Here is a 14,990-nt window from a genome sequence, read left to right as displayed (position 1 = left end):
CTCTCGATTACTAAACAAATAATAATTTATTGATTTAATCAAGGCAATCAACAATCTCATTTATATACTTAACTTTCTCAAAGTGACACTGGTATTTAATGGTTGCAAGAAACACTAGAGTTTTTGGTGAGTATATTTTTAGCAATATATCTTTAAAAAAAATTATATTTATGATAAGTTGTGACAAATGAATATATAGATGGTCAAAGTTAATCAGGAAACCTACTATGATAGTAAAATAATCTAACAAATATAATAAAAATAAAAGTCAAAACTCACACATAATTACTAAATTACGTTAGGCCAGGGGGTGTGGTATACCGCTCCTGGCCAAATCAGCGAAATTAGCGCCCTATAGCGCCCTGAAGCCACCCTCTGGGCAGCAAAAGGGGGACGCCATTGAGTCTCCGCTAGCACAGTAATGAGTACTAATGGCATCTGCAGGTGGGTCCATTGTTTTCAACCAATCAATTTTTTGCACTTTTTTTATATTTTGTTTAATAGGGGGCTTTAAAGGGGGTTTAAACGACACCGTGCAAGTTAGCGATAAAGCCCTCGCTTACGTGGTGCATGCGTGGCACTATGAAGCCCCTAGGGGTACGATAAATAAAATATAGAGATACTTAAAAGAATCAAAATATAGCCAATAAGATAATTAACCTATGGGATCTACAATCCTCCTAATTTAATGTAAAAAGATCTAGTGAATAGTCTTTTGTCTTTTCCTTGTTCTTGATAAAAGAAAAGTAAAAAGTATATGTATTTTCCTCCTCTCCGATAAAAGAAAAGAAAAATATAAATATAATCAAATGTTTGGTGAGTGGTTCCTTTTAAAAAGCAGGAGAACCCAAAACCATTGTCTTCCTTCTCTTCTCTGGTTTAGCTAATGGTAATTACAGAGCCCCCCCCCCCCTGTGAATGTTTTTTTTTTTCCGGTGAACATTTATTTATTCTTTTTTAGCTTTTGCTTCACATATTTTTCATCTCAAAATTCAAGGGGTGCAATTACAAAATTTCAAGTGGTGCGATCTGGATTTTAGCCTATAAAATACACTAGTTTTATTTTTTTAAGGGGTGCAACCCCCCCCCCCCCACCCAGCTCCTCAAGTAAGTCCGCCCCTGACTATGACCCAGATCTTGTTATGTATACAACTACCGACTATAATAATAGGATTGAGTAATTTGAATGCTAAGAAATTACCTAACAAAATTTTAAGTACAACCTTACTTGTCAAATTTGACCTCTTGACATAGTCTAGCTACATCTATGCTTATAGCTGGAATGTACAAACAACCTATCTGTCTCGTACACTTTGATCCCTAAACTTCTCATCAATTGGTTATTTCCTCGTATAATATAACTGGAAGATACTAACTAACTTCACTCTTACTCGTTCTTTCTACATTTCAATTATCGAAACCCTAAGTACCTACTCTCCAATCAGGTTGGCTAAACACACCACCATGTCATATGACATAGAAATGATATGTACTACAAATTAACTTAATTGCTTTTACAAATTTATACAAACATACAAGATTATACCTACATACAAACTGTCTTATTGAATTTTTTAATACAGTGGTAGTATTAGATGAAGTATTTTAAGATAGTACAAATACATCAAAAGTATTATAAACTTATCTAGGAACTATATCGGATATTGAAACATCATTTTTTGAACACTGGGATGATGTCGGTTTTGATACTTTACGGTTTGCTGAATCATTGCTCGACGTTAAGGAAGAAACATATCTGTGAAAAGTGTTATTGTTCCCAAAAAATGCAGGTTCTGATGGTACTGGAAGTGAGAGAGAATAACTATTAAGCATTAAAACAACCGATGACATTGTTGGTCTATCACTAACCTCTTCTTGAACACATAATAACCCAATGTGAATACTTCTAATGATGTCATTCATTGGTCCTGATCTCGCCTTCAATGTGGGATCTATTATATCTGTTATTGTCCCATTTCGCCAACTTTTCCATGCCTAATATAGATTTTCAAAATTTAGTTACCATAATACATGAAAAGAAAACAACCTAGAGAATACTAATTTCATAACAAAATAATATGATTAAGTTTGTTGACTAAACTTTAGTTATAGTGTTAGGGTGGATACTTACAAATCCAAGAAGGTATTCAGTACTCTCTGTACTCTCTCTATTCTGAAAACACTGGTTCTTTTGTCCGGTTACAATCTCCATCACCAGCACTCCAAAGCTAAAGACATCTGATTTTACCGAGAATTGCCCATGCATAGCATATTCTGGAGCCATATAACCACTACAAGAGAAATTGATCACGAATAAAGTGTCAACACATTCATTGGACAGGGAATAAAACAAAGCAAATCACATGAATAACCATTTTGATTGAGCATATTACCTAATTAGCCATTCCCCTGCTTGTAGAATATATCAATTTAAACATTACAAGTCATTGCATCTAATCTAAATACGCCACATGTTTCAAGATTATGCCAATAACACATATTATGTCATTTTTCGCGTCAATTGTGACATGCTCTAATGTATTATTGGTTGTCAATATAATTGATACAAAGGTAGTAGAATTCTACGCCAATTTCTTGATCGATACAAAAGTAGCTAAGTTTACACAAAATTAGTCCATTTGTGGAATATTGATGTGGTTTTCTTTTATTAACAAATTTTATAATGGCTAAGTTCATTAAGTCTAAAAAATGTCAATGGCTGTTTTATTAGCATATATAGTAAAATTGGATATACACTGGATAACAAATTAAGTTTCTAGTGATTATGAATATTTTAATTTGAAAGAAGGAAACATGTATGTATACTTACTAAGTTCCAACAATTCTACTTGCTTCACCTTGAGTTTCTTCAGGATTAAACAATCTTGCCATGCCAAAATCTGCAATTTTAGGGTTCATTTCTGCATCTAACAAAACATTACCAGCTTTCATATCACGATGAATTATCATTAGACGAGAGTCTTCATGAAGGTATAGAAGTCCCTTTGCAACGCCTTTAATAATCTTGTATCGTATTTTCCAGTCAAGAAGGGCACGTTTATTTGGATCTACAACCACCATAGATTCAAAAATATATATGTATCACTTTCCATGTTTAACCCAACATTAATAGTTAGGATGTTCACAAAATTACTAGTAATTCTTGCATTTATACATAGTTTATTTTGTATAATGGGACAAAAAGTGTGGTGTCAAAAGGTTCTAGTTCTTAAGAACTCACCGAATATAAATTGATCAAGACTTGCATTTGACAAGAACTCATAAATGAGAAGTCGTTCACTTCCTTCTAAGCTAAAACCAAGCAGTCTAACCAAATTACGATGTTGAAGCTTTGCAAGGAGCAAAACCTCATTCTTGAATTCTACTTCACCTTGTCCAGAATCTCTTGCTAGCCTTTTTACTGCTATTTCACGTCCGTCTCCAAGGGTACCCTAAATACCATATGATATATAGGATATATCAAAGACCATGTAACATAAAGATTTTCATTTTAACACATAACTACTAACAATATTATTTTGTTTATACCTTGTAAACTGCTCCAAATCCACCTTGTCCAAGCTTATTCTCTTTAGAGAAATTATTTGTTGCTACTCTCACTACATTAAAGTTGTATTTCAAAGATTCAGCGTCACCGATTTCTGTGGTTTCATCTGAGCGAGAGAGATAAGGAGAGAGTGTGTGTTAAAACTAGTTACAATAGCATAACTTTATTGATCACTAACTAATAATGCAGACCATAGATCTTACTCTCAGTATTTGTGGGTGGTACGGGATTTTGCTTCTTCTTCCTCCTCATTTTTAAGAGGAAATAAATTGAAACAATTATTATGACACCAATGGTCACAATAGCAATTACTATTATCACATATTTGGTCGTATTAGAACCTTTACCTGAAAAAAATAAATAGTGTTTTCAAATATACTCGTAGTTCGATATTAAAAGAAGTCTAAACAATGAAATAATAATACTCCAAATTCACGAGTCAAAACGTTTTATAAAACGTTCTTTATGGATAAAAGTGTGAATGAAGGAAGTCCAAACAATGAAATAATAACGGGTCATAAATTGCTTGTGAAATAAACTTTATTCTTAAAACAATTGATTATAAATTTTAGAGTAAATTGCCATTTTAGTCCCTGAGGTTTGTCCAAAATTGTCACTTTAATTCAAAAGTTTATTTTTTCTTCTCTGGGTCCTTGAGTTTTTCATTTTTTTTGCCATTTTGATCACACCTTCTAACTTTGTTAAAAAATGCCAGTTACCTCAAGGGTATTTTGGTCAAATTATATATATGTTTTGTTTTGTGCCATTTTCATCCAAAACTAATTTCATATATAAAAAAATAAAATAACAATATAAATTTCATAAAAATATAAACACATATTATTTATTTTAAGAAAAAAATAATCAAAACACAACTCTCTATCTCTCTCTTCTCTCGCATCTCTCTCATCCACCATCACCAGCCCACCATTCCCCACCACTATGCACCACCACTGCCACCACCGTGCACTACCACAACCACCGCCATTCACTACTATGATTACTATATAAATACATACTCCATTCCTCTCATTCAACTAGCCCCAACCCGAAACATCAACCAATTTCTCTGTTCTCTCTTGCACCAAGACTCGTCAGAAAAGTCTTTTCCCAATTAATTAACATTCGAATCTCATCAACCAAGTTCGACTAGGTAAGTTTTCCACGTTATTTTTGTTCCTTATGGCCCACTAGTCAAAAGCCCTAACATTTTATTCTGTAACAATAACGTATTCAAGTTCAATTTTGGGATCAAAAGACTAGAAGGGATTTTGGGGAAGATGATGAACCATAACGTCTGTTTAAAGATAGTACGGTTTATAAATTGTTTGAAATTCTGAGCTTGGCTGTGGTTGTAGTGGTGAATGGGTGGGTAACGTAGGTGAGCCTGAGAGTTTTGGGTGGGTAACTAGCACAGAAGGTGAAATCGATGGACATGAGCAGGGTGAAGATGATATAATGATAATATTATCTATATTTATCGTCAGATTATTGATTTAAAAGGTCTCATAAGTGAATTATTTGCAAATTAAAATCTGTTATTGTTCATATTTTAGTTCGAGATTAAAGGTCCCATAAGTGAATTATTTGTGGTTTGATCCACAGACATCGATTGGCATAAGTAACTGGAAATTATAGAATGCACACCAAGACAAAATGCTTGAATTGATTTATCACAGGCAAACGACTGCATTCGTTTGGTTTTGTCATTTTTCATCTTGTTAGTTCAGTTTCCACAAGGGGCTTTAAAGCTCCCCCTGTAGTTTTTTTCAGTCATGGGCACCAAAATCAAAGGGGTTTTCAAAGGCTTTAAATTTATCTCAAGATCTTTGGTACCCTTCTTGTTGTATCTATCTGCAAAGTGGAAATTTGGGTTCTTTCTATTTTATAATTTACCCTTCTTGTTGTATCTATCTGCAAAGTGGAAATTTGGGTTCTTTCTATTTTATAATTTTGATGTATTTGGATTCTTTTTTATAGTTATGAAGGAGCGTAAGATGGAGATTGTGTACCCAACTGATGTTAAACATCTTGCTCATATTGGCTGGGATGGATCATCAGGCACTGCTCATATTGGTGGCCGGTGTCTATGGTGGTGTTGGGTAGATGTAAAGTGAGGGAAGGTGTATATATATATATATATGTATATATATAGAGAGAAAGAGAGAGACAGAGGGGGGTTTGATGAAGAAGAGGAGGGTAAGGGTGGGTCCCACTAATTAGATATATATTTTTAATTTTTTAATATAAATTGAAAGATTTAAATTGAAAATTGCTAAAATACCCCTGGTAAAAATGAGGGTTTTTGGACGGAGTTAGACAATGTGATCAAAATGACAACCAAAGGGAAAAGTCAGGGACTCAGAGGAGAAAAAAAACTATCTGAACTAAAATGACAAATTTGAACAAACCTCAGAGACTAAAATGGCAATTTACTCTAAATTTTATGGGTGCAAATATATAATATGCAAGTACTTTAAACCTATAACTAAATCGTTAACATACTCCTAAAATCTCAAGTTTACTTGAAACAAACAGATAGACATAGAAAATAGGTAGAGGGTTCAAGTAAGAAAAATTTTGTAAGAATTATTTCATATGTGTATGTAATGTTATTGTACTAGTATATAGGTAAATATATAATTTTAATTAATTTATTGTAGAGTTAATTACATAGTTAGTCCCTGTGGTTTTCCCAAAATAACATACTTAGGTACTAATAGTTTAAAATTACATTTTAGGGTATTAACTTTTCATTTTGAAACGTTTGGAGGTATTAACGTTATTTGTAGATTTAAAATCACATTCTATTAGTACCTAAGTATGTTATTTTGTGCAAACCACAGGGACTAACTATGTTAATACCCTAGAAGTTAATATCTCCAAACGTTAAAAAATAAAAGTTAATACCCTATAAGGTGATTTTAAACTATTAGTAACTAAGTATGTTATTTTGTGCAAACCACAGGGACTAACTATGTAATTAACTTTTTATTGTATTTCCTTTAATTAGCTAAACAATTAAACTTGTAATTCATTTTTAAAATATATCCTTTAATGGCAACCTGATTTATGATGGACAATTTTCGAATATGTAAGATGAAGTGTAGAATAAATTTCATATGTATAGAATAAAGTGTAAAATGAATTTCAATATGTGTAGGATATATGTATGATAATTTCTGATATGTGTAGAGTAAATTTTAAAATGTGTAGGATAAAGTGTTTTTGCTTAACTAATGAAAGAAAATAATTAATGGAAGGAGTGATAAACTATTTATTGTTTTACCATTATGTTTTTTTTCTTTCTCTTCTCATATTAAGTTTTTTTTTCATAAATAATCCTCTTCCTATAATATATATATAAGGCTCAGTTCAAATGAGAACCACCACGATTTTGTGAGAACTGTGAGAACTGTTTTCTTCCCGCTCGAGTTCCGCCAAAATTTTTTTGCACAAACGTAGATGAAAATATTATAAACACATCTGTAAAAAAGGTAAAAAAAAATTGTCGAGTTGGTAGTTTTGACTGAGGCAAGTTTTTTTTACGCGCTGATGTAAATTTTGTACGAAAATAAATATTGTTTTTTACGCCTCATGTAAATGCGGGTATGCGGCATTTTTTTAATTATTTTTTTTTTTGCTGAAACGAATGATATTTTTTATGAATTTTGAGAAAAAAATATTCAGAAAAACCTTTTGAATGACCTAGTTCTCACGATTCTCACAACTCAAGGTGGTTCTCATTTTAACACATCCCTATATATATATATATATATATATATATATATATATAGGGAGGGGCTCATGCGAGAACCACCCTTATTGTGAGAACCTTGAGAACCAATGTGAACACAACCTAAAATAGCTAAACAAACCTAAAAAAAGCTAAAAAAAACCTAACCCCCCCCCCTAAAAAAAAAAAACCTAAACCCCCTCCCCCACCCCCCAAAAACCTAACCCCCCCCCCCCCACCCTGTAAGCTAAAATGCTAAAAACTAAACCACCAAAAAACCTAAAAAAATCTAAAAAAAAATTTTTGAATTTTTTAATATTTTTCATGTTAAAATCGCTACTTTTAGAAGACAAAAAAAAATTTAAAAAAAAATTTAAAAATTTTTTTTTTTTTGGCTTCGAAAAGTAGCGATTTTTTTATAAAAAATTCAAAAAAAAAAAAATTTTTGTGTGATTTTTAGCTATTTTTAGGCATTTTTTGTGTGTTCACATTGGTTCTCGCGGTTCTCACAATAAGAGGTGGTTCTCGCATGATCTTCTCCCTATATATATATATATAAGAACCTTTCGGGGCGTTTGAAAATTTGGGTCTCGAGCGACAACACGGGTTACTTACATACTTATCGTATATGTAATTAAAATTGGTTTCTTTTATTAAACCACACAGTTAATATGAATATACAAATTTAAATACTATAAACTAGTAATTTATTTGTGCACATAGGTGTTATAGCTAATGTTTGGGGAGTTTTTTAAAAAATAATTGAATTTTTTACTTTTAACCCAAAACTCTTAATCTTTTGCAATTTAGTCTCACAACTTTTTTACTTTCAACTTTGGTCCCCTATACTTTTTATTTTTCGCAAATTTTTAGTTTTACGCTTCGGTCTAAGTTTTGCGAATTAACACGACGCAACGTGCGTGTGTGGTTCAACGTTTTTACGTTTCGTTTTATGCTTTATTCTAAATTTTTACGAGTTAACACGACGCAACGTTGATGTGTGGTTCAATAATTTTTACGTCGTGTAATTTTTCGCCATTTGACAGGTTCGTTACAACGTGCAAGTCCCAGATTGACTTAGTTATTATTTTCTAAGGAGTTAACTGCCATTTTTGTCCCTGTGGTTTGGTCACTTTGGGCATTTCAGTCCATTTTTCAAAAATGCGCCATTTTCGTCCCCCACGTTCTGGAAAGGTGCCATTTCAGTCCAAAAATCATAACCCAGTTAAGTCAGTTAGTAAATAAGGACTGATTGTGTAAATTTGTAACATAAAGGACCATTTAAGTAAATATTAAACACCACCACCACTAGCCCTGCCACCACCACCACTCCGCTGCCACCACCACCGCCACCACAGCCCTGCCACCACCACCACTCCGCTGCCACCACCACCACCACCGCCACCACAGCCCTGCCACCACCGCCACCACAGCCGGTTCATCATCATATCAGACGAGAGAGGGAGAAAGTCGGAGAGAGAGAGAGAGATAACGAGGCGGGAGAGAGAACCGGCGATGGTGGGGCTGCCTTCCCCAGATGATGACGATGATGACGTTGATGGTGGTGGTTCCAGCGGCGGCGGTGGTGACCATGCTACTGTTCATCGTGGTGGCGGTGGTGGTGGCAGGGCTGTGGTGGTGGTGGCAGGGCTGTGGTGGCGGTGGTGGTGGTGGCAGCGGAGTGGTGGTGGTGGCAGGGTTGTGGTGGCGGTGGTGGTGGCAGCGGAGTGGTGGTGGTGGTAGGGCTAGTGGTGGTGGTGTTTAATATTTACTTAAATGGTCCTTTATGTTACAAATTTACACAATCAATCCTTATTTACTAACTGACTTAACTGGGTTATGATTTTTGGACTGAAATGGCACCTTTCCAGAACGTGGGGGACGAAAATGGCGCATTTTTGAAAAATGGACTGAAATGGCCAAAGTGACCAAACCACAGGGACGAAAATGGCAGTTAACTCTTTTCTAAGTATTACATTTCGGTCTAATTTCTTCAAATTAACATGCTACAACTGCAGTGTTGATGGTCGCGGACGATGGTGTGACATTGATACTATCTGACCCGATTTTACGCCCCCACCACAACGCAATGGTGCTTAATACTAGTTGAGTAAAAAACAAACTAACATTTAGTAATATCCGAACTATGCAAAACAAGATGAACCAAAATATAATTTTAGGTTCTTTTAAGGTTACCTCATCCATGATTGTTATTCCTAAATGACCACTCCCCCTATTTAATGTTTGGGATTGACTTTGGAAACTTAAAAATTCAATAAGTTACTCAATTACAATCAAGTGATTTATTGACTTTTCCCCTTAGATACACTGAAAATGCGAAACATCTTTTAACTTTTTAAAAAGTTAATAAATTAATAAGTCACTTTATACCTGGTAAGGGTGGTTGCGTTGATAAGACGGGAGGAGTCGCCTGCAAGATTGGCGGCGGTGGGGGTGCAGGGATGACCATAGTACTCCCGTTATAAAACCGTATAATGTCATAACTATATCTACACACGGGTTTAAAAACCGTCCCTCCAATTTTCCCTCTAGACCCACTGCTCACATACTCACTATACGCATCCTCCACACAATCAGTACACTGCGTCTCCGACAAATCCGGAGTACACTGCACAAGCCCATAAATGGTCTCGAAATCCGACCCCGTCGTGTTCCCCGTCGCAAACTTCAGCAACGAATCACCAGCAGCCGCAGCGGCTTTCAGCATGTTCATCAACGGGTCCAGAGCCCCAACGAACCGGTCTGTATCCGATGCGGTTTGTGTGTTCACCAGAATCCCAGAACCTTCCATTAGCATGTTCCCAATTACTTCAACATTGGAGTATTTTAACATACACCTGCCGTAGTATCCTATTGCTTCCTTTTTGTTAGGACAGACTTGTGGCAACTTGATGATGGAGTCATGCAAACAGCTCAGGCATAAATCCGGGTCCATATCGCCTTGACAAAGTGCGGCGGAGTGGACTCGGTTGTCGGCTTGGCCGATGGAGAGGTTGAAGAAGCCGAAGCCGGAGTTGGTGGTGTTGAGAGTGGAGAGTGTGGTTTTGAGGTTTGTTTGATATGTGCTGTTTGTGGTGTAGTTACCACGGTCTCCGCAGACGTAGGATCGGAAATCGGGTTGAGCCGAGGCGATTGTGTTGGTTAAATATATGAGAATAAGGAAGAGGAGTTTTGGTTTTCCGGTGGACATGTTTTGTTGTGGTGGAGGACGGAGGTAGAGGTGGTAATGAATTTATGAGTTATGAGTTTCATTAGTGAATATGTAGCTGTCAGTATTGACTATATATGGTCAATGAGGCGTATAATACCCGGTAAAACGAGTGGTTGGCATTTTCCAACGGTATGCGATAATTATGCAATGATATCTTTGTCGTACCAGTGTTTTTTTTTTTTTTTTTTTTTTTGAACCGCTAATTCTCCTGTTGTCGTCGTCTATGGGACTTGAACTCAAAATTTTCTCCTTCTCAACCTAGGTGTTTTAAAGGCTTTGCCTTTGCCAATGAACCACCACCCCATTGGTGTGTTCAAAAGAATAGACATAAAAGAGGACGTTTGATGCACATTCCATAGACGAGTAAACAAGCAAGACCAAATACTCAAGGCCAGAAGTTGATATGTTGATGAAGAGTAATTAGAGCGAGGATATCTCACGCTCGATGCTTGGTTCGCCATAGGACCGACTGTGTATCGATCAGTCAAACTTTGATTTAACGTACATATTTTTCCACGTTAAAGTTACTAAGGTCGTCTGGTATACTCTAACACCTATATGTGTTAATCAAAGTTGGCATCCGTTAACACTCATACCGTTCGTAGAGTGTGTTAAGGGACATTAAAAGCATCACGTGTTAAGATGTTAACTAGGAGAGAGAGACAGAGAGAGAATGAAGCATTGGAAAATTTGCACACACACAACATATGATATATGTGTATTTTAATTAATTTAAGGGGTGTTAATGGGGTCAAACCATTTTCTTGGTGCGAGGTGAAGTGAAAAAAGGTCAAGTGTAGTTAAGGGGCGTGAAAGTATACCTTATAGCCTAAGGATAAGTTATATGCGTATGAGTTTTTGATAATTATAAAACTACAAATTTAGGGCTTATATTTTAAAATATGCTAGACAACTTATGTCTGTAAAAACAAACAGCACCTTAGTTTTTTTTTTTTTTAAGAAAAAAATTGTATACCACAAAAATGAAAACACAATGAATTTTTAATTGAGATACAGTGAGGAGAAGCTCAAGAATAGCTGTAAACTTGGTGTGTAGATTCAGAAACACTCTAAATGATGCAATTGATTTGGTTCAGGTGAGGAAAAAAACTATGGACCGGCACAAAAAACATAAAGAACTGGGTACGTATCAATAATTTATCTAAGCTATTAATGAGCTTAACAAACATGAAAATGATGACTATGTTTGTTCAAGCAGATTTTGAAGACGAAGATGTTGATGCAACAATTGATTCACCCGATTAACTAATCATCAATTTGGTAACTGATATTAAAAAAGAAACGCAATCTTTCAGGAAAAAAATAAACAAAGTGAGGTATGTGTTGGACTTAAAGTGCAAACGTCGTATCTACTGGACAAACTCAATATGTGAATACATATAACTTTTTATATTTGACGCTCCAAGTTAAACCCGGAACGACCATTTGTATTCTTTTAGTCGAGTTTCTGGTGATGGTAGTTCATAGTTGTAGTTGTTGGTGGTGGCGTGACGATGGTGCTACTCGGCACAGTTTTACGCTCTGAGCACGCCGTAAAACAGAGGGGTTTAGACTAGTATATATATGATTAATTAGCAATTTTTTGTGCATCATGAGACTTTTAGCTTTAATGGGTGCTACCCCCTTTGGGTTTTTTTTTTTTTTTATTTTTAACATCAATACTTTTTCATCTTTCAAAATTTAATCCAACACATTTTCACTTTAATTTTCGGTCTCCTATACTTTTCATTTTTTATATTTTTTTACGTTTCGGTCTAAACATTGCAAGTTAACACGCCGCAACGTGCGTGATTCAACGTTTTTACACCTATTTTTTCTTGTTTAATGTTCTCGTCGCAATGAGCGAGTCCTAGATCTACTTAGTTATTGTTTTCTATGTTTTACGTTTCATGTGTGTGTAGTTCAACGTTTTTACACCTACTTTTCGTTCGGTTTACTTTTTTCGTTTTTATTTCTTTTTATACTATTTTCCCAATGTTTGTAATCTCTGACGATTGTGTAACATTAGTGCCATGGTTTTATGCCCCACCACAACACGTGAGGTTTCTTAATACTAGTGAATTATTATCCGCTAACACATTCTAGTGAGGTTGAAGATCATCATGTCCAGTTGGCACCAACTTCAGCCATGCAACCCTTATCCAAAACCCTAACAATCTCATCTTCCTCATCCCATTTCTAACCAACCCTTTTCTCTTAATTCATTCCTTACCACCCTCACTTTCATTTCTGCAATCACCCCTTCACTCCACCACCACCACTACAATGGCCGCCACCTCATGCTTCCAAGCCCTCTCAACTCCGGCCAGATCATTATCATCATCACCTCGCATTCAACCACCAATCAAACCCACCCAACTCATCATCTGCAGCTCACAAAAACGTGAAGACGTTACAACAACCGACGCATCAATCTCCCGCAGGTTAGCACTCACTGTTCTCATCGGAGCAGCTGCTGTCGGCACCAAGGTTTCTCCGGCGGATGCTGCTTATGGTGAAGCTGGTACGTAACAACTAACCAACTTTTTGAAATCTATAAATTAATTTGAACTAGTGTTTGTTTCACATAATGGAATAATTATTTCATTTTACGTATTTTACATTCCAATTCGATTACATTTCACGAAACGAACAGTGTCTGAGTATTTGACGAATTGAATGGAATGAATGAAATATGGGTTTTGTGTGATTTGATTAAGCGAATGTGTTCGGGAAGCAGAAGTCGACTGAGTTCACAACGTACTCCGGTCCGGGGTTCAAGCTGTCGATTCCGGCGAAGTGGAACCCTAGCAAGGAGGTGGAGTACCCTGGTCAGGTGTTGAGATATGAAGACAACTTTGATACCACTAGCAATCTTGCGGTTATGGTTACACCAACCGATAAGAAATCGATCACTGATTATGGTGCACCTGAAGATTTCCTCTCCAATGTACGTACTAAACAATCTTGGTAACTGAATAAGAGCATTCACAATCGAACCTTCATATTTATGTGAATGCATCCTCTAGAATTTTTTAGAGTGGTTGCGGGTGAGGAGAGAGCAAATTATAGTGGTACACCCTCTATAATTTTTCTTTTTTAAAGTGACTATGAGTACGAGAAACAAAAATAATGATAAAGATATAAAAAATATTTTAATTAAAAAGCATAGAGTAAACGTAGTATTTTTTTAGTGTAACTATAGAAATGGAGTAAATAATCTATTGTGGATGCTCTAAGATTTGTTGTTTAGAAATGACGTTGAGTATTGCATTGTTATGTGGTTTTTTTAGGTTGATTACTTGCTTGGCAAGCAAGCTTACTTTGGGAAAACCGCCTCCGAGGTAATTACTAATTAACTTTGTCTTCGTTTATGTTGGGTTGTCGCTACAAGTACACCCTAAAAAGTTTGGGGAGGTTTTACCGAATGCACACCCACTTCAATTGTCATATTAGTTATACCGCGGCCATTTAACCACGCCTAAACACTTATATACCTTTCCTTTTTTCCTTAAGAATGAATATAAATGATGTTTTTGAAAGACAAGGAATATTTGATTCAGATGCAAGATATAAAAACTGATTAAGAGATCCTTGATTCCCAAAATCCATTCGATTTATCTCATATTACATGGTCTAGATTAGTCCCACGTATATGGTGAAATGAAAAAAATAAATGCTAGTCGTGGGTCGTTTAACCAATGTCGAGACTCGAGACCTTGTATTAGTTGTATAACCCTAAAATATAGTTTGTATTCCCTATGTATGTATGTTTAGGGAGGATTCGAGCAAGATGCAGTTGCAACTGCAAACATATTGGAGGTTGCAACCCCAGAGGTCGATGGGAAAAAGTACTACTTTTTGTCGGTGTTAACAAGGACAGCTGACGGAGATGAGGGCGGCAAACATCAGTTGATCAGCGCCACGGTATCTGATGGAAAGCTTTACATTTGCAAGGCGCAAGCGGGTGACAAAAGATGGTTTAAAGGAGCAAGGAAATATGTTGAGGGAAGCACTTCTTCATTCAGTGTAGCTTAAGATCACGAGCTTTGTAATTAGTATTCGCCACACCTAAGAGTATGGCGTTTATTTTGTCGTCCGCTCATCGTATTCCTCGAGATGTTTGTGTGTGTGTTGGTTAAAGTGATTGTGGATAAATTGTCTAAAAACTATATCAATATATAAGGACCTTTTGCGTTTTGTCCATAACTCACTTTGATTAGACTCTTGTTTATGTGATTTTGACTTTATTTGAAGTAGGTAATTTCTCTTTTGGATTTATATGTTTTTGGACTTATTATAGAAACAATAATACCAACTCACAAGTTAACGTGGTCCAACAAGATAAATAAATATTATAATATCATAAAAATAGTGTATACCTATAGGTGTACATGAATCTATCTACTTTCATGTATCTAGCTTTGTCACTCATGTATCAAACTTTGATATCA

The 14,990-nt window shown here is 35.6% G+C and overlaps 2 protein-coding genes across 3 annotated transcripts; one reads left to right on the top strand and one right to left on the bottom strand.

Moving 5' to 3' along the window:
* Positions 1-1,488: 1,488 nt before the first annotated feature.
* Positions 1,489-10,576, bottom strand: LOC110935817 (putative receptor-like protein kinase At4g00960). 2 transcript variants are annotated; one of them, XM_022178174.2, is made up of 7 exons: positions 9,696-10,576; positions 3,772-3,915; positions 3,550-3,674; positions 3,242-3,452; positions 2,831-3,068; positions 2,132-2,291; positions 1,489-1,995 (listed from the first exon to the last, which is right to left on the bottom strand). In XM_022178174.2, exons 1-7 carry the CDS (start codon positions 10,513-10,515, stop codon positions 1,642-1,644), a joined length of 2,052 nt encoding a protein of 683 aa, XP_022033866.1. In that variant the 5' UTR covers positions 10,516-10,576; the 3' UTR covers positions 1,489-1,641. The 2 variants fall into 2 exon arrangements, with proteins under 2 accessions (XP_022033866.1, XP_022033867.1); XM_022178175.2 differs by lacking the exon at positions 3,772-3,915 and having other exon boundaries at positions 9,696-10,574.
* Positions 10,577-12,638: 2,062 nt separating this feature from the next.
* On the top strand, positions 12,639-14,745 carry LOC110935819 (oxygen-evolving enhancer protein 2, chloroplastic-like). Its single transcript, XM_022178177.2, has 4 exons — positions 12,639-13,060; positions 13,257-13,486; positions 13,830-13,880; positions 14,314-14,745. The coding sequence occupies exons 1-4, from the start codon at positions 12,823-12,825 to the stop codon at positions 14,572-14,574; spliced, it is 780 nt and encodes a 259-aa protein (XP_022033869.1). The 5' UTR covers positions 12,639-12,822; the 3' UTR covers positions 14,575-14,745.
* The last annotated feature ends 245 nt before the right edge of the window (positions 14,746-14,990 follow it).

Source organism: Helianthus annuus, chromosome 17 (assembly GCF_002127325.2).
Source record: "Helianthus annuus cultivar XRQ/B chromosome 17, HanXRQr2.0-SUNRISE, whole genome shotgun sequence".
Classification (NCBI taxonomy): domain Eukaryota; kingdom Viridiplantae; phylum Streptophyta; class Magnoliopsida; order Asterales; family Asteraceae; genus Helianthus; species Helianthus annuus.
The sequence above is the reverse complement of the archived record's forward strand: the minus strand, read 5'-3'. Positions and strand labels throughout refer to the sequence as shown.

What these genes read in the sequence shown, in the direction of transcription:
- LOC110935817 (XM_022178174.2), bottom strand. Translation starts at nt 10,515, where the DNA reads ATGTCCACCGGAAAACCAAAACTCCTCTTCCTTATTCTCATATATTTA. An exon ending in GATTTGGAGCAGTTTACAAG is followed by an intron (nt 3,453 to 3,549) that starts GTATAAACAAAA and finishes TATGGTATTTAG; the next exon opens with GGTACCCTTGGAGACGGACG. An exon ending in AGTAGAATTGTTGGAACTTA is followed by an intron (nt 2,292 to 2,830) that starts GTAAGTATACAT and finishes TTTCTCTTGTAG; the next exon opens with TGGTTATATGGCTCCAGAAT.
- LOC110935819 (XM_022178177.2), top strand. Translation starts at nt 12,823, where the DNA reads ATGGCCGCCACCTCATGCTTCCAAGCCCTCTCAACTCCGGCCAGATCA. An exon ending in CTGAAGATTTCCTCTCCAAT is followed by an intron (nt 13,487 to 13,829) that starts GTACGTACTAAA and finishes TGGTTTTTTTAG; the next exon opens with GTTGATTACTTGCTTGGCAA. An exon ending in TTGGGAAAACCGCCTCCGAG is followed by an intron (nt 13,881 to 14,313) that starts GTAATTACTAAT and finishes ATGTATGTTTAG; the next exon opens with GGAGGATTCGAGCAAGATGC.